General features: G+C 29.3%; 7 protein-coding genes across 7 annotated transcripts; 5 read left to right on the top strand and 2 right to left on the bottom strand.

Annotated features, from left to right (window-relative positions):
- The first annotated feature begins 157 nt into the window (after positions 1-157).
- Positions 158-2,342, top strand: BX663DRAFT_563205 (lysyl-tRNA synthetase). The gene is made up of 6 exons (XM_051531998.1): positions 158-317; positions 406-714; positions 833-951; positions 1,039-1,594; positions 1,658-1,845; positions 1,918-2,342. The coding sequence occupies exons 1-6, from the start codon at positions 233-235 to the stop codon at positions 2,260-2,262; spliced, it is 1,602 nt and encodes a 533-aa protein (XP_051380266.1). The 5' UTR covers positions 158-232; the 3' UTR covers positions 2,263-2,342.
- A 4,935-nt stretch (positions 2,343-7,277) lies between these two features.
- Positions 7,278-12,480, bottom strand: BX663DRAFT_518120 (CNH domain-containing protein). Its single transcript, XM_051528829.1, has 9 exons — positions 10,984-12,480; positions 10,315-10,902; positions 9,651-10,217; positions 9,410-9,571; positions 8,809-9,283; positions 8,110-8,694; positions 7,918-8,031; positions 7,708-7,856; positions 7,278-7,641 (listed from the first exon to the last, which is right to left on the bottom strand). Exons 1-9 carry the CDS (start codon positions 12,361-12,363, stop codon positions 7,459-7,461), a joined length of 4,203 nt encoding a protein of 1,400 aa, XP_051380265.1. The 5' UTR covers positions 12,364-12,480; the 3' UTR covers positions 7,278-7,458.
- A 2,276-nt stretch (positions 12,481-14,756) lies between these two features.
- Positions 14,757-17,227, top strand: BX663DRAFT_554175 (uncharacterized protein; the record flags this gene model as incomplete). Its single annotated transcript, XM_051531502.1, has 4 exons — positions 14,757-15,360; positions 15,449-15,597; positions 15,671-16,859; positions 16,929-17,227. The coding sequence occupies 4 exons, from the start codon at positions 14,757-14,759 to the stop codon at positions 17,225-17,227; spliced, it is 2,241 nt and encodes a 746-aa protein (XP_051380264.1).
- Positions 17,227-19,524, top strand: BX663DRAFT_518114 (uncharacterized protein). The gene is made up of 6 exons (XM_051528828.1): positions 17,227-17,384; positions 17,459-17,525; positions 17,668-17,698; positions 17,753-18,034; positions 18,091-18,298; positions 18,429-19,524. Exons 1-6 carry the CDS (start codon positions 17,336-17,338, stop codon positions 19,442-19,444), a joined length of 1,653 nt encoding a protein of 550 aa, XP_051380263.1. The 5' UTR covers positions 17,227-17,335; the 3' UTR covers positions 19,445-19,524.
- On the bottom strand, positions 19,461-20,575 carry BX663DRAFT_518109 (armadillo-type protein). Its single transcript, XM_051528827.1, has 2 exons — positions 20,343-20,575; positions 19,461-20,263 (listed from the first exon to the last, which is right to left on the bottom strand). The coding sequence occupies exons 1-2, from the start codon at positions 20,503-20,505 to the stop codon at positions 19,539-19,541; spliced, it is 888 nt and encodes a 295-aa protein (XP_051380262.1). The 5' UTR covers positions 20,506-20,575; the 3' UTR covers positions 19,461-19,538.
- An 896-nt stretch (positions 20,576-21,471) lies between these two features.
- Positions 21,472-22,451, top strand: BX663DRAFT_518107 (uncharacterized protein). The gene has a single exon (XM_051528826.1). The coding sequence runs from the start codon at positions 21,694-21,696 to the stop codon at positions 22,417-22,419; it is 726 nt and encodes a 241-aa protein (XP_051380261.1). The 5' UTR covers positions 21,472-21,693; the 3' UTR covers positions 22,420-22,451.
- Positions 22,452-23,822: 1,371 nt separating this feature from the next.
- On the top strand, positions 23,823-25,220 carry BX663DRAFT_518105 (uncharacterized protein). Its single transcript, XM_051528825.1, has 3 exons — positions 23,823-24,060; positions 24,235-24,427; positions 24,501-25,220. The coding sequence occupies exons 1-3, from the start codon at positions 24,010-24,012 to the stop codon at positions 24,965-24,967; spliced, it is 711 nt and encodes a 236-aa protein (XP_051380260.1). The 5' UTR covers positions 23,823-24,009; the 3' UTR covers positions 24,968-25,220.
- The last annotated feature ends 1,776 nt before the right edge of the window (positions 25,221-26,996 follow it).

Below are 26,996 nucleotides of genomic sequence, written 5' to 3'. Positions count from 1 at the left end.
CTTTACTTGTCAAAAGAAAAGAAAAAGCATATACATGTATTTGTATAGATGTGTGTATAAATAAAAAAGATGGTACAACATTAGGTAAGAGATTATGGTAGCCAATAAAGTTTCCTAAAAAAAAAAAAAAAAAAAAAAAAAAAAAAAAAGTTTGAAACTTTTCCCTCCCCCCCCAACCCCACTTCCAATATCTTTTCGTGCCCTTAACTATTTATTTTATTATCTTTCATTGATGTCAAAACAGCAATTGTTATTTAAATTATTTAGGCCATATAATTTTACCTCTTTCAAACAAATTCCACGTCGTTCGTTTACTTGTACAAATTAAAAAAAAAATATATATTTATATAAATATATGTATACATTTTTACATCTAATGGTCAATCTAAATTTAATAATTGATAGCTTTTCGACAAGAAAGAGTTTTGGATTATCCACGATTTACTATCGATCCTAATACAAATGGTAGATGGATTACACCAAAAGATTTACAACATTATCAATATTTAGAAAAGGGACAAAAAGCAGAAAATGAATTAGTGACTTTAACAGGCCGAATAGCAGTTAAACGAGAATCTAGTACAAAATTGATATTTTATGATATTATTCAAAATGGTGAAACAATTCAAGTAGTTGCATCTAAAAATAGATTCCCTGGTCATTTAAACGATTTTATAATCAAAAATAACGCATTAAGTAGAGGGGATATAGTCTGTAAGTTTGTCTTGAACTCTTTAATGATTAAAGTAAAAAAAAAAAAAAAAAAAAAAAAAAAAAAAAAAAAAAAAAAAAAAAAATAAAAAATAAATACTAAATACATTTGATATTCTAGCATTTACAGGTGTGCCTGGTAAAACAAACCATGGTCAGCTAAGTCTATTTGTAACTCAGGAAATGAAAGTCCTTACACCTTGTCTACGAAATATTCCTCGTAATGGAATAAAGGATCAAGTAAGTAGAATAAGATGAGGATACTTGGCTAGTAAAAAAAAAAATACATCTTTATAATCCCCCCCCTTTTTTTTTTCTTTTCTTTAGGAGAAAAGGCTTCGTGAACGTTATTTGGATTTGTTAGTTAATCCTGAAGCATCAAGAGTTTTAAGAACTAGATCAAAAATTATTCAATTTATTAGGCATTTTCTAGATAGTCGTGGCTTCCTTGAAGTCGAAACACCTATCCTATCCGGAAAATCAGGAGGAGCAAACGCTCGTCCATTTGAGACACATTCACATGCATTCAATATGGATATGCAATTACGTATAGCACCAGAATTATATTTAAAACAATTAGTTATAGGCGGTTTCGATCGTGTCTATGAGATTGGCAAGCAGTTCAGAAATGAGGGAATTGATGCTGATCATAATCCTGAATTTACAACTTGTGAGTTTTATCAAGCGTATGGTAACTTGGAAAGTTTAATGCATGATACTGAAACGTTATTATCAGAGATGGCTACAGCAATCTGTGGCGATAGTTCAATTCAATCAAAGTCGGGTGAAATAATTGATTTTAAAAAGCCATTCCATCGAATCAATGTAATGGATAGACTAGAGAATGAATTGGGAGTTTCTTTAACATTCTTAGAACAAAGTGGTAAAATATAAAAATTGTATGTATGTGTGTACGTAACATGTAATATTCATATATCATGTTCAGATGCTGTAGATAAGTTAGTTTCCTTGTGCGAAACAAAGAAAATTAAGCTGTCAGGCCCGCTTACCCAACCACGTATCCTTGACAAGATGATTTCAAAATTTATTGAGCCTCATTGTGTACAGCCCACATTTTTGTACAATCATCCACTTGCATTAAGTCCCTTAGCAAAAGATGCTATTGATAAAAAGGTGGGGGGATCATGTAATTGGGTTGTAAAATAGAAAGCCTCCCTTAATTTATTTATTTTTATTTTATTTTAGGGAAGAACTGTTGCTGCAAGATTTGAATTATTTGTTGCTGGAAAGGAATTGGTCAATGCTTATGAAGAATTAAATGATCCTCAAGAGCAACGTAAACGCTTCAAGCTACGGCTTCAAGATCGGGATACAGGCGATTTAGAGGCACCTTTACCAGATACAGATTTCTGTGATGCTCTAGAATATGCTTTACCTCCTACTGCTGGTTGGGGTATGGGTATTGATAGAGTTGTACAACTGATGACAGGTATGACTCACATTCGTGAAGTCCTCACTTTTCCCATCATGCGCTCAATTACAGTAAACTCAAATCGAGAAGTAGAGAAAAAAGGAAAAGAAGCCATTTAATATAAATTATAAAAGCTTAATTATTTGTATCCAAGCAGTGCAATCATAATAAAAGAAATTTCACTTTATTTATTGTGTGGAGGATGTTTTTAGTATTATACATAAATAAATAAGGTCTTTTTTTTTTAATATATATATTTTACTTTCTATTTTAGAAAAGTTTTTTAATGAAATAGCAAAATTTATAGTTTATCAAAGCTGCTAAACAATTAGATTCTCATGCTAAAATGTAGCCAACGAGTAATCATAAATTTAGATAAAGAGTTCATTTTAAAGGCTTTTCAAATTTCAAAATAAGCCACTATTGTACATATAATAACTACGCTTACGAAGATCAGTCTTTAAAATAAAGTATAAAAATTATCAACAAAGATATGCCAGAATCATGAAATGGAGCCAAATATATACATATGCATTTACATATATACTGATTTCAGGAGCAATTTTTTTTTCTTTTAATGACGAACTCTGTTGTTAAAAAAATACCTATTCAAAGCAAAATTTGAATATTATTTGATCTTGAACCCAACAAAAAGAAAACCAAGAACCAATCCAATTCAATGATTGTCATATTTTATTTCATTTTTTTTTTTATGACATTACTCTGGTAAAGGTCATTTTCTTATACATATTTACTTGCTTGCTTATTTTTTATTTCTCTAAAAATAGTAGTCATGCGAGCGGGACTGTAATTCCCATGTAATTGGTACACAGGGCTTACTAAACATGTAACAATAGCACCAGTAAATTGGAAATACAAATAAGGGTCCAAAACTCACATTTTTTTTTTTCAAATGACTTTTTTGGGGGGGAGGGAAAAAAAATCACTTTTCGATTTATAAATTACAATTTTTATTTTAAGGATTTTTAATATATTAACAATCGCATATTTATAATAAGCTGTTTTCATCGCAGTTATAAATTTCGAAAATAAAATAAAATAAAATAAAATAAAATAAAATAAAATAAAACCAACAGTTGTATTTTAGTTTGTTTATCATCCTTTTTTTTTTCTTTCTTTCGTAAAGGCGATAATGTATGAAATAGGAAGTGTAACCAGGTTGTTTTTTACAGGCTTTCTTCCTTTATAGTTTTTTTTTCTTTTTTAGAATGGAGAGAAATCAGAATTTGGAAGGTGTGTTAACAAAGCCGGAGAATTAACCAAGCTAAGCCATACGCTATAGGTCATTCGTATTTCACTTGATAAAAACCATACCGCTAGGGAAATGATTAAAAATTCACAGTGAAACGAACGGCTTGTGTCAACCATTTTCTTGACATTTGTAATATAAAGCACCAATTCTACAAATAGTAATATCATCAAATAGAAAGAGGGCTAAAACTTAAAAAACCTCCCCCCTTGCATATTATCAGGTTCCTCCAAAAGAAATGAAATAAGTTGTATAATAAATGGTAAAAAAAAAAAAAATTTATTTTAATGTCGAGTCGGACAATAGATTAATATACGCGAGATTATCGACGAATGAAGACAAGTCCAAATAGATTTTGATTGCTGAAAAAAAGAACATAGTATTTTGATCAAGCAGCGAGCAAACAGGGCCATGTTGTTTGCTCCTTCCCCCTCAAAGAGTGCCATAACTAATTGTCCCTTTACTCTTTTATCAAATAATAATTTAAGCAACTCTAATCTATAGTTCCATCATTATCCTTTGAATATTTTGAGCAATACTCTTCCATAAAAAAAAAAAAAAGAGTAAATACAACAAAACTGATTCATTGATATTCTTCTTTTTCTACCTTGGTAATAGGTTACTCGAAAGAAGAAAAAAAATCGAGTAATTTTGACCAAATTTGAATGTTTAGTGGTGCAAGACAAATAAATATCTATAAAGAGGCAATATAAGTAATGATGATGATGATGATGATAATAAACACAACTTTTAACATACTATTTTTTTTTTATTTGCTTGCACCATTAACTAGAGTTTAATAAACATAAACTAAAGTATTGATCTTCTTAATAGAAGATCACAAAGGATCTCCAAAGAGCACCTTAAATAAAGGTGGTAGGAGGAAGGGGGGAAGGAGACGCGGAAAAAGAGGAAGAGCCTTAAGGTGCATAACACTAATATTAATCTTTTGTTCCACTCGTAGGTCGATTCAAAAATTATAATCACCTTTGCAGCATTTATACATATTATAATCAACTTGATTTTACTCCAATTTTCTATTGCTCTTGAGTAAAAAGTAACCAATTTGTATAAAAACAAGTGTTTGTAATTTTATATAAATAGCATATTTTGATACAAGATGCATTCAAGACCGCCAACTAAAAATAATAATAAAAAAGTTAATGACAAAAAAAAAAAAAAAAAAAAAAAAAAAGAAAAAAAGATCAAATGAAAAATTCGTTGTATTTACAAAATGTCGTTCAAGTTTTGAAAATAGAATATTCATAATTGAAACGTGAAATACTAAATAAAGAAAATAGAAAAAAAAAGTTAGAGTTTTAAAAATAAAAAGGGCGAAAAACTAGTGATATTGAATTTGTACATGTAGGAAAACATTGATAAAGCCTTTTTAAATTAAAGTAAAGAAAAAATGTATCAGTTTTCAAAGACAATATATTGTTATAGATTTTAAATAATTTATATATTTACATGATAAAGAGAACCTGAAATGTTAATTAGAAAGAAGAAAGAGACACAAATGAAAATCAATGATTTTTTTTATATTAATTTTTTTTTTTAAAAAAAAAAGTGACTGGTAAGTAAACTATTACATTCCAGTTAAACGGGATTTTTATGGTGATTTATCATGACTGACATAGACTGGTTCCTTATTTAAATTAAATTTAAAAAGTTAGAATGGTCTGATTTATTGGAATATTTAAAATAAAAGGTGTACTTGTTAATATGTCCCTTTTTTTTTATTATCAATAATGAATAATATGAATCGCGTTAAATATCTTATTCTGATTGATATTTTGAAGACCTTTAAGATCTAACATGTAAAAATCATACAAAGGATTGATAAAGATAACTTTTTATTTTTCCCTTTAAACAAACATATCAAATTTACAGTATGATTTGATCGTCAAGTCCTTTTAATAAAGTTAAATAATGGATGTGTTGTTGATTAAAACAGATCTTAAGCTACGTATTCGTCGACACTATTCTTTCCATAAAGTTCTATATCGAATGCAGATGTATTTATCACGTTAATTGCGTACCTTAATTATTCCTATAAGGCGAATACTATCATTTGTTGAATTAATTTCAGGCATTTTATATAAAGAAAATGGTTGATTTACTTGATACATGAAAAGGTAGGGAGTGAAATTAACAACATAATTATCTTAACATAAATGTATTATTTTAGGGAGGGGGTGGGCTACATTACGCGTGAAATACACAATTTATTATTCGTGTAACAAAACATGGAGAAATTGCCAGTAATTTGGAAATTTAAACTCCTAGATAAAAATTCAGTTAATTTTTTTTTTTTCCTTTTTCTTCTATTTGAATAGAACTCAATTTTTGAAACTCAATAGGCGCTAGATATAGTAAAAGCTATTTAAAAAAAAATTTTTTTTGTAAATGAATTTAAGCAAGTATATAAGCAGAGTAATAAGAGTAAGAGGCCTAATTATTATATACCTTTATTATTTTATAAATGGTTATAATATCTTTATTATAAAATAGAATTAAACTCGTACTTTATTGGCAGGGCCATAGCCAAATACGATTAGTGATATCTTGATAATGTCATCTTTAATAAATAATGACTATTTGTATGAGGTATACCTTGGGTCAAATTAGTTCAATTACAATACCAGTTTTATTATTATCATACTTTATGTTTCTATTCAAAAGAGTATCTACAGCTTTTTAGCTTTTTTTTTATGGTATCTTTTCTAACTTGTCTCTTACGGAACAAATATTAAGGATATTTGTTAACTAGGACTAATGGAATTATTATAATAATAATCGGTAAATATGGATTTTTAATAGTAGTATGAATACCGTTTATATTATCTCTTCAAACTTAACTGTAGAATAGTAATCTGAGTAAAGATAACCATTTATTCTATTATTTGTCGTGATAGTTCCTTAACTCTTCACAACTTTTATAACATTGCATATTAAAAGATGTGATTTAATATGCCAATTTTTTCTTTCGAGTTATATCAAGAGATAAACAAGGGGGGGTATGAGAATTGAAAGGAATTAGAGAAAGGGTATAAACTGCAAAGGATAAATAAATACTATGTGAAAGATGACTATGTATGCCATTATTTATAACTAAAAGTTATTTGACGTATATAATTTATTGTAGAAAAAGTAGATAATACAAATAGTGAATGTAGAATATTGTGATTGCTTATTAGGAAGTAAAAAAAAAAAAAAAAAAAAAAAAAAAAAAAAAAAAAAAAAAAAAAAAAAAAAAAAAAAAAAAAAAAAAAAAAGGAGTCGAAGGACAGAGGATCAGCAATCCTTTCCGGGCATTTATAATTTTTGATATATCAGCAAGTGCTGTATACCATCTGATTTTGATAAAAAGTTGGCTAATTTCAGAATTTAGTCCAATAGTTGTAGTTAACAGCTAATAAAATAAGAATCACAGACAGAAAAATAACTATTAAGAATATGTATTATATATTTGTTACAATTGTTAAGTAGTTATGACAAACTCAATTTAATTTTAATATCAAGAATAACTAAAATATACGTTCATGTTCTGTATATTTATTATGTTAATGGCTATTTATTAATAATAACATAATCCTAAGCTTGACTGAAAGAGAAAAAATTATTTCTTATAGCTGCATTCAGTAGGAAAAATAAAAATAAAAGATATAAAGGATAAATATATTCTATGTGCACACAGATATAAAGCTAATGTGATTTATTATAGCGAATAGTAAATTTAATTGAATTATAAACTAATACAAATAATTCCTCTCTTCTACCCCATCATCTATGCATGCTAATTATTTGTTTTTCTTTTTCATATATTACTTTAGGGGTCTTTCTTATTATGATATACTTGTATTTATAGTCCAAAAAGGATATTAAGCTTCTTTCCTTCTTTATTTATTTGGACAAGGCAATAAGTTATTTTTTTTTTAAAAAAATATAAATGTATAGTAAAAAAAAAACAAGGAAATAGATGAAGAAGGATATCATACACTAATACATACAAATAATTCACACAATACTGAAACTTTTTCTTTTAGGCTTTGTTTCTATTGTTTTTGATCATACTAATCTTTCTTCTATGAGGATCAACCAGCTTTAATTGAAAAATCACTTCAGAGCCTGCAATACGATCATCCATAACACCATAAATTCTGTCTGTTGAATCTGGACGAAGACATCGAATATTATTTCCAGCTATTACTTGAAGTAAATCACCCTGAGCAAGAAAAAAAAATAAATGTTAATTTATACACATATATTTTTATCATTTCTCTATTCTTACAGTATCCATATGCCGTATTTCAATAAAGTTAGAATTAAACGCAACAACATAAGGGAATCTAAATGCAAAGGCTGTAGGATTTCCTTCCCAAGTAATTGACCAATCCTTACGCATTCGTTTACCCTTTTTATCAATATAAAATGCCAATTCTACAATTATATAAGCATTTAAAAGGTAAATTTATCTTTTTTTTTTCTTTTTTTTTCTTACCATTATAGCAGAGTAAAATACTCCCGTTTTTATGTCTAAACATAGAGATAGGTTTCATATTTTCATGCTGTTGGAGAACTAAATTATTGCTTTCATCATTTGGATCTAAAACACCTATCAAATATATTTAGTATATACAACATGTACAGAAAAAGAAAAAGAAAAAAAAAAAGGGGGAGGGGAAGGACTTACTTTGCACTTCAGCAGAGCTTAAATTTACCATTTGAAATCCTCTTTCACTTCCAACACAGATAATATTCTTAAAAAGTTGAATAGATGAGGCTTCACCTGGTATATATAAATCTTTATGCGCTTTAAGTGCTTCGTTATTGCCACGAATCAATCGTCCCAGATTATTTTTATTTTTTTTCTTATTTGCTTCCTTAGTCGTCTCACAAGGTTCAAGGGCACGAATAGTGGATGTCATGGCATTATTACGAACAAAGCAAACTAATGTCTTTTCAACCCCATCTGACTGATTGGATCCATTTATGTTAGTAGCAGTCTTGTCATAGATTTGTCCCACTTTGAAAAAGGATACATGGCTACTAATCTTACGTCCACGCTTAACACCAGTCTCTGAAGTTGAAAGCAAAGTATCTAATGAATACGTGTATAAGATTTTATCAGCCAATACGAGTATCAAATTAAATTGTTCAAGGACGTCAATCTGTGATACTTTATCCATTGCCAGAATTCGAATGAGTTCATCACCACTACCTTCTTTTTTAAGGTAGACGCCTTGATCTCCACCAAAAATAAGTGATCTCCCATTATCTGTCAAAAGAAATAAGAGATATGAATAATAGTTTATAGCTATTCATCTATTTTTCCCCTCTTTCCCCTCTCTCTCTCTCTCTTTCTCTTTCTCTTTCTCTTTCTCTTTCTTACCAAATACAGCAGTACAATTCACTTTGTTGAATGAACTAAAGAAGCGTTCATTGATGGGCTTAATGTTGAATACTTTATGCTTCTCAACAAGCAACTTACGCTGTTCTTCTATTTTATTGACCCATTGCTGGCGTACAGCTGCTGTAGTTGCATATAAAGTAATAGGTCCTCCTGTGCTTTGCTTCCCCAAATGAACAAATGAAAGAGGATACCCATTTTTGTTCATTATGAAGCTGTTATTATTATTATTATTATTAGTATTTATAACGGTATCGAAATTATTAGTATAAATATTGGAATAGGATATCGTGTTATATGTGTCAGCAGATATAGCATTTGTATTAGATATTGTGGTATTAGTTGTAATGCTGAGATCGACAAATGAACCATTACCAGACCGACCTATAGGTATAATAGTACTTGCTCTTTTGCTATGATCTGGAAATGTAATCGATAATAATGCTAATGGAATAGGCTAAATAGCAATATATATATATATATTTATATGCATATATAAAAATAAAAAAAAAGGAGAGAAATCTGCATGTTACTTTTTTTTTGTTATAGTTATACACATATATGAAAAAGAGTTAATATGTACCTTTCTATGCAATTTATATTTTTCTTCGTTTTGCTTAGGTTTTATTATTAGCAAACAATGATCCAATAGATACATTAAAACTTCAGATGATTCAGACCCAGATCCTTTTTTCCAGGTACCCTTCATGATTATTTGTCTATTAGGTGCAGTCAAATCCAAATCCTATAATAATAATAATTTGTATGTCAAAACAAAAAAAAAAAAAAAAAGGAAAAACAAAGAAAAAAAAATTGTAACTTACAAAGTTTGAAATACTCTTGTTCACTAATCTTTCATTTAACAATTGTAAATTAAATGCATTCTCGGTTTTCCCAGTTTCCTTATTGACATCAGCCAAAAATTTAGCAATAATTGTCATTACACGAGGTATAGCCTCCTGATCAGGATGATTCTTTGGTGTATGTTTCAAGATCTCTCTTAATAATAAATTATAACGCCCTAAACGTGTTGTTGGCTTTGTAAGATAACCATTTAATTCTAATTTACGTGACTGAGGTAAACGTTCCGTCCTGACCACGAATTCAGCAAATGATGGATTTGTTGATTTCTCTATCTCAAATGCATATTTACCAATGATTTGATGAGCACCATATTGAACGAAGGGTTCAAATTTAGCAACATGTACTAGCATAATGTCACCAATTTGATCTACTACTTTCATTTTTGATTGGCGATCAAGTAATGCCTCTAATAGTCCAGAGTTTACCTCGAGTACTTCAAGGATATTCCAAAAGATTGTATTCACAAAAGTAGTTCGATTCCCTATGATATGTATACTGTTATCATTAAGTAAAGTTTCAATCCATTGCTATATAAATTAATAATAGTTATAAGCTAAATGATAGAACTAGGTGATATAAACGTGTTGTAATCCTCCTCCTCCTTCCCCCCCTTTATATATATACCTCTTTAATATAACTTAAATCATCTACAAAATCTTTCTCGGTATATATAAGCTCAAAAATATTTTCTTGACGCTTTGTTTCTTCTTTGCTCAAACTTTCCAATATAGATTTTGGCACAGTATTGATCCATAACCTATCCTCTTGTTGATTAGGAGTATAAGAGTTGCTTCCTTCACGATTATGCCCTTTGAAAGGTGAATGAAAATTAGTACGTTTAGCTTGTTCTTGACGACGAGGACAACGAGGTGAATAACATAATCTTTCCCTTGTGCATGTAGGCGAATAACAATCAGTTAATAAAGTGAAAACGCCATTTGGGAAATTATCTTCCTCTACAATAGAAATAGCAACTGTCGTTGAAGATCGAGTCGTAGTCGTGACTGTCGTCTTTCCTTTTGTATTGTTCATAACTCCACTTTTAGGTCTTAAATTCATAGGATGATCTTTAAACTGATATAACTCTCGACTTGAATCACGTAATCGATGCTCATAATTAACATCATGAAAAAATTTTTGAGAATCCAATGCTCGACCTAATAATAAAGCCACATTACGATCAGTAGATTTAATTATTAAAGCTAATTTGTCCTGAAAAAGAAATGAAATAGTGTTAATTTTTTTTTTTTAAAAAAGTCTATGTGTATATATTTATATATATATACAACTTACAACTGCCTCTTTTCCATCAAAAACATCTTTATATTTAATGCTATCTTTTGATTTTGTACTTAAAACAATATGAGCTTTAAAAACCTCAGCTACTTTTGAAAGTAAAGCTGGATAAATAAGAGGAATATGCTCTTTTGTTGTAGAAGTATGTGATAAAGAAGTGGGCTCATTTACGAAATTAGTTCCAATAATAGGCTTGTTATTCGAAGAATTAGAAGCTGTTGATGAAGAAGCCGATAATGATCTAGGTAAATTAAAATTAAATGATGGAGGTGTCTTTTCTAATGGTGATTTAAGTTTATGATAATGGCTGTTGATACTATTATTATTATGATGATGATGATTAGTCGGAACTATGCGCTTCTTTGAAGAAAGCGCAGATGAGGACGAAGAAATAGGCATATTGAATACGCTTTCAGCTACATGTTTTCTTCCTGGAAGAGTTAATGGTGGCGATGAATTTGAAGACGATTCAATACGACTGTGTCTTGTTAAATGTGAAATAGCAGACAATTTGGCTCTCATTGGAGCCGTTGACTTTGATAATTTCGACAATAAGCTTGTACTATCCATCGACCGGATACTCAAATTATCCTTTTGTTTTCGAACAGGTAAAAATAGAGGCTGACTGTCAAATATTTTTTTATCGTTGTTACCGCCTTTTTTATAATTTCTATCCATGTGCCTGAAAATAGAACTGGATCTCGAGACTTTTTTAGCTGTCTTTGAGGCAAGCGTATTCAAGTTGGTACCCAAAAGGCTCCTAGAACGGCCTTGTAACTGATCATCTACAGTACGAACACTTGTAATAGAATGACGATCTTCATCATGACCGTTACTATTGTATTCTGTTCTTAGGGATATGATAGACTCATTTACACTGTATATACTTGGAATACTATCATGACTAGGCTTTTTATATAGAATACTATCATTTGGTCGATAATCAAGGACATCACCTGTGGCTTCTACATAGGTCGTGTCATCCTCGTCTTCTAGTATATCATTTTCATCCTCTAATTCATCTGCTTGATGATTATCTTGCAAATAGCAAAGAGATTGATAATAACGATCGCGTATAGCAGCTGAGGGAGTCAACTCTGTAGAGATAGAGTTTGTTGAAGTGAAATAAGCTAAAGCACTGAGACTATCCAATGTATAGCTTCTTTTATAATCAATAGTAGCATCGTGATTATGGCTGCTACTGATAGAAGTACCAGCACTTGTTGTAGTAGATGGTAATCGATATCTACTATAAATACTTGTGCTAGTAGTTGTGACGGCTGTAGGATGAGAAATGTTTATGGAATGATTTTGTCTTTCCTCATTACTTTGAATGAGCGTTGTTGTTGATGGAATAAGAATTTCAGATTGATGCATCCCGGTAATAAAAGTTAATTTAATATTCTTACTGCATATGCTAAAATAAACAAAAGAAAGAAGAAGAAGAAAAAAAAAAGAAATATATATGTGTATATTCGTATATACAGATATACGTATATATATTTATATATTCAAAAAAAAAAAAAAAAAAAAAAAAAAAAAAAAAGAGGAGTAAAATATTATGTGGACTTTAAATAAAACAGGAACAGTTTTAATTCATAATTCCTATTATTGTCATTTAAGCACACAGAAGCTGACCTTATTTGTTTCTCTTTTTTTAATCAACTGATGGCTACACAAAATAAAATATCTGGTTTTTAAAAAAAAAATTTGTCATAAGCCTTTCTCTCCTACCTTTCCCTCCCTTATAAGCCTTACACTGACAAAAAAAAAAAAAAGTTTAAACGTGATAACGTTAATTGCATATACTATAAACAGTACTTTTTAATTTCATTTATGTACTGCATTTATATATCTTTTATATACAAAGATTTTTGCATTATTATATAAGAATAACACGGAAGAAATGAATAAGCATTTGTGTAAAAAAAAAAAAAAAAAAAAAAAAAAAAAAAAAAAAGTCAAATAACGCGTATTTAAAATAAATGTATCTTATATCAATATTGTAGTATGAATTTAAGTTGCTTATGATCAATTAGTATGTTGTATATAAATATATCTCATATATATTAACATAATTCTCTCTCTCTCTTTTTTTTTTTCTTAAAAAAAATTATTAAGAAGTCTTGTAGAATTAATAAATAACATTTGCCCGTACTATTTATCATAGTTATCAGATCTTTGCGAAGAACTTAAAATCCAAAAGTAAAAGGAGAAAGTTGGTTGATGATACATATTTTATCTTGAAGGATTTATATATCTGGACAATCATTTAATTAGAAGCCCCCCCTTTTTTTTAAGATCTTTGAGCGTTTGATTAAATTCGTTTCACTATTACTACCTGGTCCAGATCAAGAAAAAAGAAAACGGTGACTAAAAACTTGTTAAGTAAAAAATAGATGTATAAAGAAAAAAAAGAAAAGAAAAAGATTATCATGGATAAACACATTAGAGATATTATCAAAGAAAATAGTAAATTTATTCAAGAATTAAATTACCCTGCTAGAGAAAACCTCTTCTCCCATTCAGTGCTAAGAATAAAAAAAAAAAAAAAAAAAAAAAAAAAAGAAAGGAAAAGGAAATAGATGTATAAATTACACTATAAGTGAAGGGAGAAGTTTATAGCAAAAGAACTATTCGAGCTCTCGAAGGATTGAATAAACAGTTAACCAATGGACAGACTATGGAAGGATATGAAAGCTTTTACGTAATTTATGTGCAGGCAGCATATTTAAAAAGAAGGATAAAGATGTATTAATTATTTTAGATAATTAAAGCTAATAATACTGATTTTTCAACTATTAAGGCATTTGCGATAATCAAACATATACAATACGATTAAATTTTTTTTGTTGACAATCTTTATTTTATTGTCTGTCAGATACAATATCAGGAAGTATTTTATAATGAAATAGATAACTGAGTTCAAACAATATATGGCAAATGACCAGTGGTTATATATCCAAGAAAGAGTAAATAAATTATTAGGAGAGGCGGTTAAGTTGTGATTCCTTTATTTTATTTGAGAGTTGATTGAGTTGAAATAAAAGTAAATCCTCCATAGTCCTCAGTGCATATATAGGAATACAGTTGCATGAGATTGCGGCCAACTGATATTTGGGTAATAGGTGCAGAGTTTCGGTAGGTCTCCAGGCAGCCAGCTCAGACACTATCTAATTAATCAAATCAATTATGTTCAACATGAGAAATCATACGCCTACATTTAAAATATGTACTTTATGTATTAGACTCAATGAGCACACTAATAATTATATATCAAAATTGATTGAGAAAGTTTTTTTTTTTTTTTTTTTTTTTTTTTTTTTTTTTTTTTTTTTTCTTTTTTTTTTACAGGATATCTTCACTTGGTCTCAACGTTGGTCAACTGTCTGTACTACAGTCTTGCATAAAATGAATTATTCGAATACTTCCTGCTCTTCAAAGCCTTGGTGCCGAATTGATGAAATGATTGTCTTTATAGTAATATTAGTATTTCAGTTACTAAATCTGCTTTTTTCTTTATTCTCTTGCATTTTGACGCCTGATTTTTTTTATTTTTTTTTTTATATACCACAGCAACAAAACTTACTTCTATTTGCTTATTGGTCATTTTTTTTTATCTCAAAATTTTTTAAACAAATCCCATAGTTTAATCCTATTAAAAAAATGTCATATTTTGATATAACTTCTTTTTTTTTTTTTTTTTTTTTTTTTTTTTTTTTTTTTTTTTAAGAAAACCTAAACAAAACTAAACAAAAAAAAAACACACTATGACAACGCCTACAAAAGAAGAAGATAGTAGTATATTGTTTGAAATACCTGAACAGTACCTTATTCATGAACATGATAATATATATACAACTACAGCTCATCAATTTGCTCAATTCAACGAAGCTTACAAACGTTTTCCATTACCAGATAATATTTTATTTCCTTGGCTTCATGGTGTTGATGGATTAAGCAATCAGCAGAACTTATTTTTTGGTGTAAGACGAAGTATGGTACCCAACTACCGTGGATTAATGATTATGCATTGTCAAGAACTCGAACACACAGCTCGATTGACTGAATCAGTTTTACCTCATCAAGTCCTATTTATGGAACCACCTTATCAATATGAATTCATCAACTCTTACAATAAGGAAACCAATATCAATTTACGAAATTTTGGTAATCAAGTGTCGAGGTTTGCTACCATTTGTGATATTGTACTGTATGGTACACAGGCAAGAAAAATAGCCACACTATTGTCACTTGCTCAACAAAAGCTATATCAAGAGAGACAAGACCAGATAGAATCAGTTCAAAAGTCTGCTGGCAAAAGAGCTGTTATAAATGCGAACAGGATCTTATATAAAACAATTATAATTGAAGGTAAAACCCATATTTTACTTGTAATAAATGCAATATTTATGATTAATTCAATTTTGTCTACCTTTTTTTTTTTTTGTCATTAAATTAGATGATTTTTCAGTGTTTGAACGCAATTATCCAGAATTCGTTCTCTATGATTCAATAGGTTCAGCTTTGCAAAGAAAAGATTTTAGGGAATTAGAAATTGCTGAAATGAGAAAAATGAGTGAAGCAACAGAGATTACAAAAAATATTTGGGTAAAAACTAAAGCATACGAAAGAATATATATATATATAAATATATACATATTTATTGATATATTTATGTTAGCTCGGAAACACACAAGATGTGCCAATTACTATACAAGAAATGGATCCTTTATCTTCTTCTTTTTTTTCTGATTTTAATAATGATGAAAATCCTAATCCACATCATTTTTCGATTTGTATTGAAGCACATGATCTGGCTGATATGCCTCTACCATCTACGTTAATGTTAGCTCGTGAAACACTGAATGAATTAAAAGATGGACAAATGCCTTCAGAACTAATTCACTTTGATGTTTATGCCACAGGAGTTCCTAATGAAGAGCATGAATTTCAAACATTCTTTACACACTTGTTACAACTGTTGCAATTCATGGAAGAACAGTCCTCTCGAGATCGTAGGATTTTGATACACTGTTCAGATGGATACACTGAATCAAGCTTGTTAGCTTTAAGTTGGATTATGTTTCATCAAAAGTTACAGTTGCCTGAAGCCTATCTCTATTTACAGAGAATCCGCTCCTTTTTTGTTTATGCAGCCGATGTACCTACGTTGCGTAGAATCGAACATGCCTTATTTGAAGATCATGAAAGTCTCGAACCTCAACCAAAAAGAAGGAAGAGTACAACACTTGCAACTCAAAATGTAGGATCCAATAGAAAAGATAATGGTCAGACTATTATGGTAAATGATACTAAAAAATTGGATACTGCTACTATAACAAAAGAAGAAATTACAGTAAAATATGAGTTTGACGAGGAGGAGGAAGATATTGATGATGTCGATGATGATGATGATAACGATGATAGCGATGACGATATGATGGAAATGCAACATTTAACAACACCACCAACTCCATTAAAAACAACAAATAATCGAGCATTACTTGGTGATGCATATATAAATGCAATTTCTAATACAGAAATGGGCAATGCATTACCAACTGATAATATTTACAAACAATTACAATTGTCCCCCACTAAAGAAGAAGAAGAACTATATCCATGGTTTTATTCCCCTCGGTTTGAAGGATCTTTTCCATCAAGAATATTATCCTTTTTATACCTGGGCAATTTGAACCATGCCACTAATCCAGAAATGTTAAAAGTACTTAATATAACTCATATAGTTAGTGTGGGTGAAAATGCAGATTTAAGTGACAAGGAGTTTAATTTACTTTTTTTGGATAATTTATACGATGACGGAATTGATTCAATTCAAAGTCGTTTAGATTCTGTTGTAAGATTTGTTGGTAAGAACAAGCAAGAAGGATAAAGTAAAGAATATTACATATAAATATGACTCATTTTTTTTTATAAAGAGGATGCTCGTTTAAAAGGCACAACATGCCTCATTCATTGTAGAGTAGGTGTGAGTCGAAGTGCAGCTATTTTGATTTGCTATATCATGAAGCATTTACAATATACGTTGGTACAAGCTTATTTGTTTGTTCGAGCACGAAGATTAAACGTTATCATTCAACCAAATCTTAAATTTATGTATGAAATGTTACAGTTAGAACAAAGAGAAAAGGGTACAATTTCAATTACTTGGCCTATTTTATGCAATGAAATTTATAATTTAAATTCACCTTATCGAAATATAAATTGTCTTCCTTGAGATACTATTACTTGTAATAATAAAATATTTAATTTCTTTTTTTTTAATAACTGTCCTTTTTATTATTATTACTATTTCCTTATAACTTGCAATAGATTGACAATTGGTATGAATAACTATTATAACGATTATCCCGTTGTAATTGGTATTGATTTTGGTAAGCTTTAAAATGAATTATAAAATGTTGTTAGCAGACAATAAAAAAGATTGAAATTATAACAAATGAAAAAGGTACCACTTTTTCAGGATGCGCTTATGCTTACATTCAAAATGAAGAGGTAGTTGATATTGTAAGATGGTAAAATCTAAATAAAAATGACTTGTTTTCAACGCTTTGAGTAGATTAACAATACAAGTTTCTCTCTCTCTCTCTCTTTCTCTCTCTTTTTTTTTTTTTTTTTTCCTTTTTTATATACATTTATAAATATATGAAATAAAAGGCCAAAACAGAACAGCAATGTATATCCTAAGGTATGCAAACCTATTATATATTTGTTATTACAGGTAACTAACCACAAATAGAAGACACCTACTTTAAATTTCTACCATGGTAATGCAAATCAAATGACACAATGGGGTAATGCTGCTCGCATCGAAATGCAACGTCCAACATCTCGTAACTCAATTTTATTAAAACAGTATAAACTTTATCTCGATGAAAATATTGCTAAAGATTTACCTCCTTTGCCGAATGGTCTATCAATAGTTGATGCAATTGCCGATTATCTTAAAGCTTTTCATGAACATGTTGTTCATGAATTAAAAAAGGGCTTTGCACGTAATTACAGTCAACATCAATTCAAATACGTAAGGTTGATTCTTCAGACTTAATTAACCATCGTAATCTTTATATACATATATAGTGCTTAACTGTACCTGCAATGTGGTCTGATCGTGCAAAGAATACTATGCGTGATGCAGCTATTAAAGCTGGGTTAATTAACGAGAATGACGATCGTGATAGACTCATGTTAATTTCTGAGCCTGAAGCTGCTGCTCTTTATTGTGAAAAGAAATGTGAACAGTTTAATCTTGGGCATGGAGATAAATTTATGATTTGTGATGCTGGAGGTAAAAAAAAAAAAAAAAAAATAAAATAAAGTAAAATAAAATAAAATAAAATAAAATAAAACTTGCAAGATACATACATATAAATATACATATATACTCAGCTAAATTTAATTTAATTATGATGCATTAGGTGGTACTGTAGACTTGATTGTTTTTGAAATTGATGAGAACAGCGGAAGGAAATTAAAGGAATGTACAAAAGGCCATGGCCAATCTTGTGGTTCTGTGTTTTTAGATCGTCGTATGCGTAAATTATTAAAAAGGAAGTTTAAAGAATATTTATCATCCATTCCCGCATCTGCTTTTGAAATGATGATGGATACGTTTGTAGATCTTATCAAGCCACAATTTGATGGAATTGAAGATCAATTCATTTCGCTTCCTGCATCTATGAATTTAGGTTTGCTTAAAAATCCTGTCATTGGTTTAGAGGAGGGTATACTTTGCTTGACAGCAGCTGAGCTTAAAACAGACGTATTTAATCCTATTGTGAAGGAAGTTATACAGTTGATTGAGGATCAATTGAAGAAAGCCGGATCTTTACAAGCAGTGTTTTTAGTAGGCGGATTTGGTTCTTCAAATTACTTATTTGAATGTGTTCAAAGTGAGTTTGGATCAAGGATAGGCTTAGTAGCAGTACCTCCTCGTTGTGAACTTGCAGTCGTACGTGGTGCTGTTTATTTTGGCTTGAATCCTCGTATAGTGACCACACGTATTCCTAGATATTGGTATGGCATCGATACGACAACTACATTTGAAGAAGGTATTGATCCGCCCAGCTATAAAATTATTCGTGCTGATGGTAAAGTACGATGTGATAATCGATTTTCAGTTTATGTGAAAAGAGGACAGCCTCTTGATATTGATAATTGTGTAAGTAAAGACTTCTTTGCGTATTATCCTCATCATACAACATGCATATTATATGCTGCAGACACAGAAGAACAGCCTCGATACACGACAAGTCCTGGAGTACATAAAGTGGCTAATTTTACTATACCTATGCCCTCTTTAACAGGTGTTATGGAAGGCGAAAAGGTAGATTTGTCTATTAAAATGTATTTTGGTGAGGTTGAATTAAGAGTTGAAGCAGTTATTCGTGGCAAAACTTACAGTACAACATGCACGTTTAATACCGATTATTAAAAAAAGAAAAAAATACCCATTTATTATATACATACATAAACGTATATCACACAATTTTTATTATCATTATCATTATCATTATTATTATTTACATTTATAACAAACTCTTCCATTCGGAATCTACTAAACCCAAGTTATCAGCACCATATTTATCCTTTGCAATTTTACATTGTTCCTTTAATTCATTTGAAGGAGTTGTGTTAGTCTTTGTAATGATAGTATGAATCGTACGTAACGTCTTTTCCACCATATCTTCATCTTCTTCTTCAGTTGTGTATTTAACAAGAATTCTTTGAAGTTCTTGTAAAGTTCCATTCTTAATTAAACGCTCTGTTAAACAGTTGGTATTATCGTCAAAGACAAGACTATTATATAAGAATACGACTTTTCTAACCATATTGGACTCCTTTGAAGTCTTGAGTATATCTTGTAAGATATCGAAACCATTTAGTTTTTCAAATGCTTCAACACCTGCTTGATGATGTTTTAAAAATCCAGAAATAGCGTACTGTGCCTTGTTACGTACAGATGCATCTTCATCTTCTTTTAATAATTTTAAAAGAGGTTCTAAACCACCATTCTCCAAAAAGGCCTTTTGAGCTTGAGGATTGTTTTGAACAGCGGTACCACATACCCAAGCAACACCTTTGCGGACCTCTGGTTCTTTAGCTTCTAATTGTTTAATAATAGCAGGCCATAACTTCATGTTCTCAATATTACGAGCGTTATCGATACCTTCAATGAGCAATTCCAAGTTATCAAGAGCAATTTCTTTATTTTCAAGTGTATCTTCAGGATTACTTATACATTCAACAGCCTCTAAAAATAATAATTATAATCGAAATGAGTCGTTAATTTTCAAGCACCTTTTTTTTTGGTTCTTTATTATGTAATTTACCTTTCATACGTGTAGCATCGTCTTTACCCAAGATGGCTTCAATGATTTTTGGATCAAATTTCTTGGGATCAGGCTTTGCTTCACCTCGACGGATAGCAGCTGCTTGTTCTGCTAAAGCATTATTATCACTGTTATTAACAGCCCATTGAAGTAATTTTTCCATGACTGATTATCTATTCTTTTTAAATTAAAATAAATAGTTAAATCTATAAGATCTATTTAAAAAAAAAAAAAAATACACAAATCTTTTTTTTTTTTTTTTTTTTTTTTTTTTTTTTTTTTTTTTTTTTTTTCATTCATTTATTCTGGCTGCTTCCAGAGAAATCTATCGCTTCGGATATTAAACTATAATATTCAGCCACTTTTTTTTTTTTTTTTCTGTCAAATAATATGATAATTATTATATTTTAGGAATATAATGTGTTAATAAAACGTTACTATATTCCACTAGTCACTAAAGAAGTAAAGCATTTATAACTTCATCATCAGAATTCAGCTGGGATAAACTTTTAACTTTGGGGGTTTTTTCCTATTACCAAAGTAGTGGGGCCATTTATATCCTTTGAGCGCTCAGCGTGTGTCAAGGAACAAGATTAAGGCTATAACTACTGTGTTTTTTTTTTTATTTCTTTTGTTTTTAAAAAAAAAGATACATTCTTTGTTTAATAGTAACGAAAAGAAATAGATTGGTAATTAATTTAATATAATAATTTACTTCCATATTGTACAGTGAGCTACTTTTAATACTATAGCTTTTCAATTACATAGTTGATCTTTCCCAATTTTTATGCTCTTTTGGTTTAAGATTTTGTTTAACACTTTATGATGAAAAGGTGTCCTCTCTCTCTCTCTGTCTCTGTCTTGTTTATATATTTATAAAAAGTGTGATCCACTGCTGCTTTCATATTATTTTACTTGATAGCTTAGCAGTTAGTCAAAAGAAGACGAAATCATGACTTATTTGCTTTAGTAGTAAATAACCCAAAATATTATATTGAAAGCAAGATAAATTATACATTTACACTTGATACGAACTTGTTATTAAAAGTTCGTTTTTGAATGAAAGCATTGAGAATGTGGCTTATACATGATTTAGTATTATAGCTGTCAATTTATCCAATCCAGATTGTTTTTTTTTGGGGGGGAGGGAGGGAGGGAAAGAGGAGGAGACGAAAATTGCAATATGTTCCTCCCCCCCCTCCCCCACAAAGCCCCTTGTCACTTGAACATTTATATACATTAATAAATACACATAAAAAAAAATATTTATTCTCCCCCCTATTATTATTATTATTACTGTTTCTTCATCTATTACTCTTTATATACATTTATAAAAAAAAAAAAAATAGACATGTTAAGGATTATTAAAAATAAAAATATAGTTCAATCTACTTTTCAACTTCGATATCTTTCAACAGATTATTTACCAGGTCGTAAAGGATATGCCCCTGGTTTTGAAGCTCCTGAAGGTACAAGAGAAACTCCCAAAGTGAATCCTAAACGACGTGATATTAAACTTTCGCTTACCTCTCATCTTGAAAACAACGAGAGCAAGAAAAGTGATATATTAACAGAGAGTCCCAAAAAGCTGTATCGTCGTGAACTTAAACATACACGTCACCAATATGCACATGAATTATTAGAAAAGGAAGGACAAAAGCAAATGAGATTAGCTGAAAGAATAGAATTAGGAGAAAAGAAAGCAAAATTAATTCAAGCAAGTTTAGAAGAAGAAAAAAGGAAACAAGAAGAACATACGAGAGAGATCGTTAATATGTTATCATTAGATAAAATTCAACAACAAGTACAAAAGGAAAGAAATGAGAAAAGAATTCAAAATAGATTAGCGTTTGAGGAAATGCATCGTAATGAAAGACATAAACAGTTATCAAAATTGTATTCAAAGGTCGATTCATTTGTTACACTTGATAATTTAGATGCTAAAGTAAATGCAGTGTTAAGTCCAGAAGGCAAATCGTTCCATGAAGGATTGGATGATTTAATGCATAATATAAATACAGTTCAGACTGAAATTGAACATAGAAAAGAGCAAATTAAAGAAGTAATGGGACTTTAGAAATAAATATTATATAATAATAATAATAAAAAGATACTCTGTGTGTGTGTGTGTATGTGTGTATAAAATAAAATAAGAAAGCGAATAATAGAGCATAATTGTATTTTATCAACAGGACTTTGGGCCAATGAAATTAGAGCCTTTTCCTTAAACTCAAACATTCTGTAGTTTGTTGTTAAAAAAACTAAAAGAAAGGTTCTGCTTCCTTACTCGTCTTTAGTAATTGATATTCTTCTTTAACATTTTCATATGAATGGTATCGCCACTTTTTTTAATAAGCCATCTGTTAATATCTATTTTTAAGACTAAAAGTAGATAGTTTTCTGGTGCAATCAAATCAAGGAAATCTTTAGTACTGAGTTCAACCTTTAGTTTATTTCGTATGATAAAATCTATTAGACTAACAGAAATAGTTATTTACAAGATAAATATAAGCAGCTAAAGAATATTAAATAGAAAAAAAAAAAAAAAAAAAAAAAAAAAAAAAAAGAGAGAGTACATGATTTGGATTAGTTACCATTATTATCTTTCTCAAGAGATATACAATCCTATCTTCTTCTTTAGAGTCAAGTTGTCATTCATGCTGCATAAGGGAAAAAGAGTAGTAATAAAAGCAAGGGTTATTATTTTAAACTTTTGTTCCTTTTTGGAAGAAGAGGAGAGGAAAAGGCTTTCAGTCATTACTATGGACACTACTCAACTCACCCTTCACATGTATATAATTATATGTAGATGTATTGTAATAGATCTTATATATATGACATTGACCACTGAATTATATGCTCATACTAAAAGTGCTTCAAAACGCATGATTTAATTGCTGCTTCTGCTCGTCATTGTTGTTTCACCAATTGGAAATTTCTTTATTATCTCTTGACTAAAGGTCCATAACAGGTATAGAATTAGTCACGTTCTCAACCTGAGATGATGCTTCACTGTCAACTTGCATCATAGCATCCCTTCCTTTAATACATATTGTATTATTGCTTCTTCCTTTTTTACATTTTCATAAAATTAATTATTATAATAAAAAAAAATTGAATTATGCACTTTGTTTATTTTCACAAAATATGACACTAAAATGTGTGAATCATTTTTTTTTTCAACGTAGCATAAATTCACGTTTTAAAGAAACTAAAACAGTATTAAACGTATTATAAGACTAATAAAACGTACGTTTATACCAAAAAATAAATAAATAAAAATAAAAAAATGTTGTCAAATTTTTCCAAAATTAAAAAAAACTGGTCATAGCGCCATTTTTTACTTCTTTACATTTATAAACAAATATAACGTGCAATTACAAGTCAGTTGTACAGAAGAAGGTTTCTTTTCATCGTCATATTTTAAAATTCCTTTTCTTCTCCCCCTTTTTTTTTTTTTTTTTTTCTGTAATAAATTTAATATATGGAACCAATCAAATATTTATAAAATATAAACCTCATTTCTTTCTTCTTTTTTTATTATTATTATTATTTTTTCCCTTTCTCTCTTTCTTTTTTCTCCGCTTGTCAAAAAAAAATATATTTATTTATTTATTGTCTCCATCTTCAACTTCATCATCATCTTTTTATATTTCTTCATTTAATAATGTCAATACTTGAATCTACTACTTCTACTTTTGTTAATAACGATAAAAGGGTAAATACCATAATAAGATAGAGGTTTCTTTTTTTTTCTTTATTTATGTATATAAATACATATATAAATGTGTATTTATTTATATTCTTTTGTTGATAATAATGAAATATATTTTTTTTTGTTGTTTCTTACCTTTTTTTTTTTTTTGGCTTTTTTACAAAAAAAAATAAAAAGTTACGACGCACTTTTAGCCCTGTCATATTATTTCATGATCATCAGTTTATAAATACTGGATCAGGTGATCTTCAGCACGTTCATATATCATGTGGTAATGACCCAGCTTATCTTGAAGAACATAAAAAGAGAATACATACTATGTTACAAGCAAATGGAAGATATTGGTTAGATATCATTACTTGGTCTAGAGGTAATCATCATTTATGATTTATTAAAGGATAAAAAATATATATATGTGTGTAAAATGACTTGATTATATTCAGACCATGTATCATTAGATCATTCTTCCCCTGTTCCTTCACTTATATCCTCTCCAAGTCCTCCTCATTATTTATTACCTAAGCCAATTCATTATCCATCTCCTAAAGAAGAAGATGAATCAGATAAAAAGGTAACCACAGTAACAAATACAAATAAACGCCGACGTGGGAATCTGCCAAAAGCTGTGACAGCTATCCTTCGTGATTGGCTATCCAAACATAAAAAGCACCCGTATCCAACCGAAGAGGAAAAGGCTGCATTAGCGGCTGAAACAAATCTAAACTTGAATCAAATCAGTAATTGGTTTATAAATGCAAGAAGACGAATTTTACAATCCATGCTTGAGCAAGAGCAAGAAGAAGAAAATAAAAACAAAAAAAACGAATTAGATATTATTATGCCTTATCATAACAATTTAGGTAAAAATAGAGATAGTAGTGAGTTTTGTTTTTGTTTTGTATTAAAATGAACTATTTTATTAAAGTAGTAGTTGTAAATGATAATGAGAATCGAAGGCTTAGAAAGAGGTCAGTTACAGAAATTCTATCACCTACTAAATATCCACCACAAAAAAGAATGACATCACAAAGAAGAAGTTAAAAAGATTTAAGCCAACAACTTGTATTTATATTATTTATTTATTATGTATTATTATTATTATTATTATTATTATTTTGCCTGGTGCATTGATATTATTCCTATTTCTATCCTACTACTTTAATAAATATAATCATCTATAGGATATAACTACGCACGTGCATAATCTGTTGACTCTGGTTGTTGCACATAACTGCCTCTTAAAAGAAAAACCCTTATTATGTTCAATAAAATAGTAAAAAGTCATATGAATTGATTATAAATTGTCATTTATTTCTTAATTAAGGTAAAGAAACCTATTGCTACTGCTGTGTTACTTGAGAGGCTTTTTTATTTTACAGAGCTGTTACATTCAATTATTTCCCTTGTTTCCCAAATAGGTCAGACAATATCAATAGTGCAACTCTTTTCCTTTTTATTTGTTCATGTTGTTTAATAATGGAAAAGAAGCATCAGATAAAAATTAACTTTATATAGAAACATGAACGCAAAAAAAAAAAAAAAAAAAAAAAAAAAAAAAAAGAGAAAGACAGACAGAGTAAGCAACTACTACAGTGTTCAGTTGGATGATGTAATATTTTTCTTAGTTACACGTTAAATTAACTTTTTCCTTCAAGCTTATACTTTTATATACATAGCGTTATTATTCTTGGCCATTTTTTTTTTTTTTTTTTTTAAAAAAAAAAAAGAAAAATAAGACAACGACATAAGCAAAAGTGAGTGAAAAAAAATATATTTAGATATACTATAGCAGCACTGTCTGCCAACAAATGCATTCATTCAAGACTGAATCCAATATATAGGATGAAGAGGTATAGTTACTTTAGGCAAGACTTCATCAGCTCGTTAATTCAAGTAAAGTCTACAAAGAAAAGTCGTATTGGCTTTACAAAAGTGAAAATAATAATAATAATAATATGACTGATATAATGAAAAAGGATCCTATAACATTGTTGTTTATACCCTAGAGACGATCTTTGTTACTCTAAATAATGTATTGCCTTCATAAATACGATAGCAAAAGATTGTACTTCATTTATAGTTGTACTTCATTTATAGTTTTACCATTTGCTGATATAAATGTTCCTAATGGAAGGGGAGCACGTTCATCATCCAGTTAGTATTTTTGTTTGACACTATAAGACTCAGTATATCAGTAGACCAGGTATGTATACACTGGGATGTGGGGACCGTAAAGAGTAGATATCGTAGCAATAGTGGATAATTATAAAACCATCTATTAAGACTATTTTTACTTTAATATCACAATTTGTAGATTCATATATATTTTGTACAAACAATGACAGGATTATCATAATAAAAGATTTGCAGGTGACTCAAGTTCTTATTCTGCCTTATCTTTTTTTTTTCATATAAACACAACAACAACAAAAAAATAGAATCAACTCTCTTAATACCATTAGTAATAGACTTTCTGACAAGCATTTGAATGAAGGAGACAGAGAACCAAGTACAGTGTTACCATTTGACATGAAAGAAGTGCAATTTGACCAGTTTTTGTATCCTTTTTAAGAAACTAAGGCACATAAAAAAAAACTACTACTACTTTTGAAACTAAAAATAAGGAATTCAATAACCAATTTGAATACAAGGTTTATTGCTTACTTATCTTACTTGTACGTTTATATGAACTTTGATTATATAGCATAACTTCCATTTTTTTTTAAGGATATAGAGTAGAACATATACGTTAAATTCGCAAAGTGATTTTTATATATTTGTTTATTAAAAGAAACATATTATCTTTACAATAGCAAGGAGAGCATGAATATGGCTATAAAATCTTACCAGTACTATTCTGTTAGAATACGGATATGATTAGTCAACATACACAGTATAATCCGATTTACTAAAAGATTTGACACAAATAAAGCCTTTTG

The sequence above is a fragment of the Cokeromyces recurvatus genome (genome assembly GCF_025118155.1).
Source record: "Cokeromyces recurvatus strain NRRL 2243 chromosome Unknown BX663scaffold_24, whole genome shotgun sequence".
Classification (NCBI taxonomy): Eukaryota; Fungi; Mucoromycota; class Mucoromycetes; order Mucorales; family Mucoraceae; genus Cokeromyces; species Cokeromyces recurvatus.
The sequence above is the reverse complement of the archived record's forward strand: the minus strand, read 5'-3'. Positions and strand labels throughout refer to the sequence as shown.